Here is a 3,548-nt window from a genome sequence, read left to right as displayed (position 1 = left end):
CTTGGCACCGATCATACCCGTGCTACCACTAGGTGTGGAGCGTTACCTCAATCGACTAAGCCGCAGTCTTTGAGACCAAAGATCGCACATGCAGTGCTATATATCTACTCTTTACTCAAATAGAACCCATCATCCAAGCACCTTCTCGTTTGCTGCAACTCCCCCGTGCTCCTCAAATAGATCCATGCTAGATTCAACATATATAGTATGACAAACTTTCTTAAAACATTAAGCTCACTAGACAAAATTTCATGGAATACAAGGCTACAAAAACTCACAAGTTTCTTCCTAAATATGAATACTATCTAGGCTAACCTAACAAAAAGATATTGCACCAACAAGCAACCGATCGATCCAAACCTAAATTACAAAGAAATCATGGAACATAGTCCCGATCTAGGAACTCCCTCAAAGGTTCTTCTAGTGCCTCTGTAACAGCTTCCCACCCAGCAGTCGTTGGGTAAGTCTCATCCCAGTAGAAATTCTTGTCAGGATTCTTGCATAGGTTGTAGAGGCGCTTCCCTGAAGGGCTAACCTGTCCACAGTACCCCAGCTCGGTGGAAGCCTCACAGCAAGGTGTCAGCTTGCGCTTGAAATTGTTTGACTGCTCCGACCCTTCACCTGCATACACACAGTTCCAACAGACGTTGAATAAAGTGCATACATGTGAAACCAGACTTAATTTGCATCATGCGCGTGCAGACATATAAAGTACGAGTACTTACCCGGGGCGTGATTAACGATGTCAGTGAAGGCAGTGTAGAGGTCCAGTATGTGGGCATTATTCTTGTTCCCCATCAGGTGTTCTATATTGTTGTTGTGCACAGTTGCGGCATAGTTTGCCAGAAGGTCGCATGTCGTGTAGTTGTTCGCACTAGTCCGCAAAGGCGTGCAGCCAATGGGATGCATGTTGTTCACTACTACCTTTCTCACACCTAGCCTCTGTAGCATCCCCACGTTCTTCGCAATCTCAGTCGTCACGTTCCCAATATAACTATCAATCTGCATGCAAGAGATGTTACTTGGTAAGAAGCTGGGTATATAGTAATTGCATACTGGTTAGTGTTTGCAAGTTTGAGTCTGCTAACTACTACTCACATCATCGAAGCTACTCAAGAAGGCATTGTCGACGTTGGCACCAGTCATGTAGTCACTGCCGGAGATGGAGACGAGAGCGACGGAGCTCTGAAGCTGTTGTTTTGAGATGACCCCAGTATTAAGTAGCCTCGTGAAAGCATTAACCTGTGTGGCAAGGGTCGGCACCTTCTTGTCCGGCACCTCGTAGACGCCAGCACCGCCGAAAGCAAAGGTCATGCCAGATGGGTCGCAAGATAGATGTGGCGTGAGCCTGTACGATGGAGGGGCTTCATTGAGGCCCAAGATCCTTGCTGCAAGGGAAATAAATCAATAAATATGAAGGATTATTTTTAGTACAACACATATAAGATTGTAAGGGTCAGAACTAAATGATCTAGAGCCTTGATATGATGGATTATTTTGGATGGTCTTAGATATAAGGTTGTACGTGCTCAAAAATATTTTTTCTATCTAGCATACCAGTATATATCTAGCTACGTACCGATGAAGTCAGATTGAATCCAATAGTTGGAAAGGCGTCCAGTTGGAACAGGAGTCGCAGATCCACGGGAGTTGAGATAGGAGCCATAGGGATAGCTCCATTGACGCCATGTGTCGGTCTTTGGGAGGTTGCCGTTGTCGACGAAGCCATCGCCGAAGACGAACATGCTGGACCATTGGTTCTTTGACCCCTGATCAGCCGAAGGTGTGCCTCGAACCTCCACACGAGCCCCTGTAACGTAGATCAATCATGTCTTAGTGCATGCATGAAGAACATGACGTGGTCGAACTAACATGTATACTTGTAGATCGCGCTAGCAAGGAATATCTAAAAGCTAAAGCAAGGCAGTAATGAGTTAATGATGTGCATTACCACCCAATGCAAGGACGACGAGGAGAAGGGAGAAGACGGTCGGCATGAGCTTCATGGTTACGAGGCCCCGGGAGGCGGCTATGGGGAGCTAGATGGTTGCGGCCGTGCATGAGCCTATAGCTATATTTATAGAAGATTTTTCTGGTCGGTAGGTAGGTACGTATTGCACATGGAGTCAGCAATCCCACGTACGTACGCTTGTAGCTATAGCCGCGGCCAGACTAAGAATGCATGCGTCAACGTGGAGACGAAGAAACGTCTTGGGAAACCAATAGATACAACAATCGTGTGTAGCAAACTTTGAACGACAGGTAGATAGAATTGTGCGTCCTACCTGTACCTGTTAATTTGGAAGTCCTACAAGGCCACCTGGATTCAGGAATCCTTGTACAAAGTTCTACCCCTGCACCTCGATTCAGGAATCGGTTGGGCCGCAACCTGGAAGTCACACCGGAGGTGAGAGAGAGAGAGAGCTCCTTACCATGCGTGATAAAATCATAGTTTTAAATAGCACTTAGCCTGTTAGCGGCGGACCCTTTCTAAACCTATAGCGTGCTATTGCACGCCATTGTGATGTTATAGCGCGCTATTTCAAATGTTTGTTCGTGTGTTTGGATTAATGTTTTAAATAGCGGGCTATGTCAAATAGCGGCGGCCCTCCAAATCAGCTCCTATAGCCAGCTATTTCGAAAGTTTAGCGGGCTATAGCCCCGCTATAGCTGGGCCATAGCCGGCTACTAAAAAGTTTGGTTTGGACCAAAGACTCTTAGCGCAGGACGTCGTCTAAACGCTATAGCGTGTGGGGTAAACACACTAAGATACTTATAATTACTACAATCCCAAGTACAATATGACTGCTATATAAAAACATAGTGCATGCATTTTGCAATCGCTGCCGAGTTGGGCATTTTGGAGACCAAGCTACATGCATACCTTAAAATCCAAGCATGTAATGTGTATTTTTATAAAATTTCAGAATGAAATACTTGAATTGGGAGCTGCACAAATAAAACCATTGACGTTCAGAATGAATACCTCGTTATATATATGCATGCATGTAGAAAATACGAAAAAAAACTGATGTCATCAAAGTTTTCATCAAAATTCAATATTCAAAATGCTTTATATCTCAAACCATCGGTCCAATTCGAAATTCATTTGAGAGGTACAGATACTCAAATAGTTATAATCAGTACGGTCTGACCAAGTTGTTCTGGTCTGTATATTGAGAATAGTTGTTAAAAAGTACGCAAAATATTAAATAAAACCACCATTTTATCTTGGCAAAAGTTATATTCAAGAATTTTTTTAACTTTTGTGTACACGTGCATCATTACACTAATTTTGTTATTTTCATCTTTTGCGCTACAGTCAAATTGTTTGGGCAAGACAGTTGGCGAGTTGCTCAGGTTGTCATGCTCCAAATTTTTTAAGATAGTAGCTCGTTCGAATTAAGGTTTGGTGTTTTCTATGTTGTTATCTCGAGAATAGGAGTTCATTCACATGATTCTTGCTCGGTTTACAAAACAGAAAAATCATGCATTAATGTTTTACAAAAACACTAAGTTTAAGTTTTATTAGTTCTTTAGTTATATGC

The 3,548-nt window shown here is 43.2% G+C and overlaps 1 protein-coding gene across 1 annotated transcript; it reads right to left on the bottom strand.

The window, feature by feature from the left end:
* Positions 1-248: 248 nt before the first annotated feature.
* Positions 249-1,956, bottom strand: LOC125519215 (GDSL esterase/lipase At3g09930-like). The gene is made up of 4 exons (XM_087535599.1): positions 1,580-1,956; positions 1,099-1,388; positions 726-1,002; positions 249-621 (listed from the first exon to the last, which is right to left on the bottom strand). Exons 1-4 carry the CDS (start codon positions 1,743-1,745, stop codon positions 377-379), a joined length of 978 nt encoding a protein of 325 aa, XP_087391725.1. The 5' UTR covers positions 1,746-1,956; the 3' UTR covers positions 249-376.
* Between the last annotated feature and the right edge of the window lie 1,592 nt (positions 1,957-3,548).

This window comes from Triticum urartu, chromosome 7A (genome assembly GCF_056163025.1).
Source record: "Triticum urartu cultivar PI428250 chromosome 7A, HENAU_Tu73, whole genome shotgun sequence".
Lineage (NCBI taxonomy): Eukaryota > Viridiplantae > Streptophyta > Magnoliopsida > Poales > Poaceae > Triticum > Triticum urartu.
This window is presented reverse-complemented; position numbering and strand designations above follow the sequence as displayed.

Coding starts and splice junctions, on each gene's coding strand:
- LOC125519215 (XM_087535599.1), bottom strand. CDS start 1,745: ATGTTCGTCTTCGGCGATGGCTTCGTCGACAACGGCAACCTCCCAAAG. Junction 1,389..1,579: donor GATTCAATCTGACTTCATCG/GTACGTAGCTAG, acceptor TTTCCCTTGCAG/CAAGGATCTTGGGCCTCAAT. Junction 622..725: donor CATCGTTAATCACGCCCCGG/GTAAGTACTCGT, acceptor GTGTGTATGCAG/GTGAAGGGTCGGAGCAGTCA.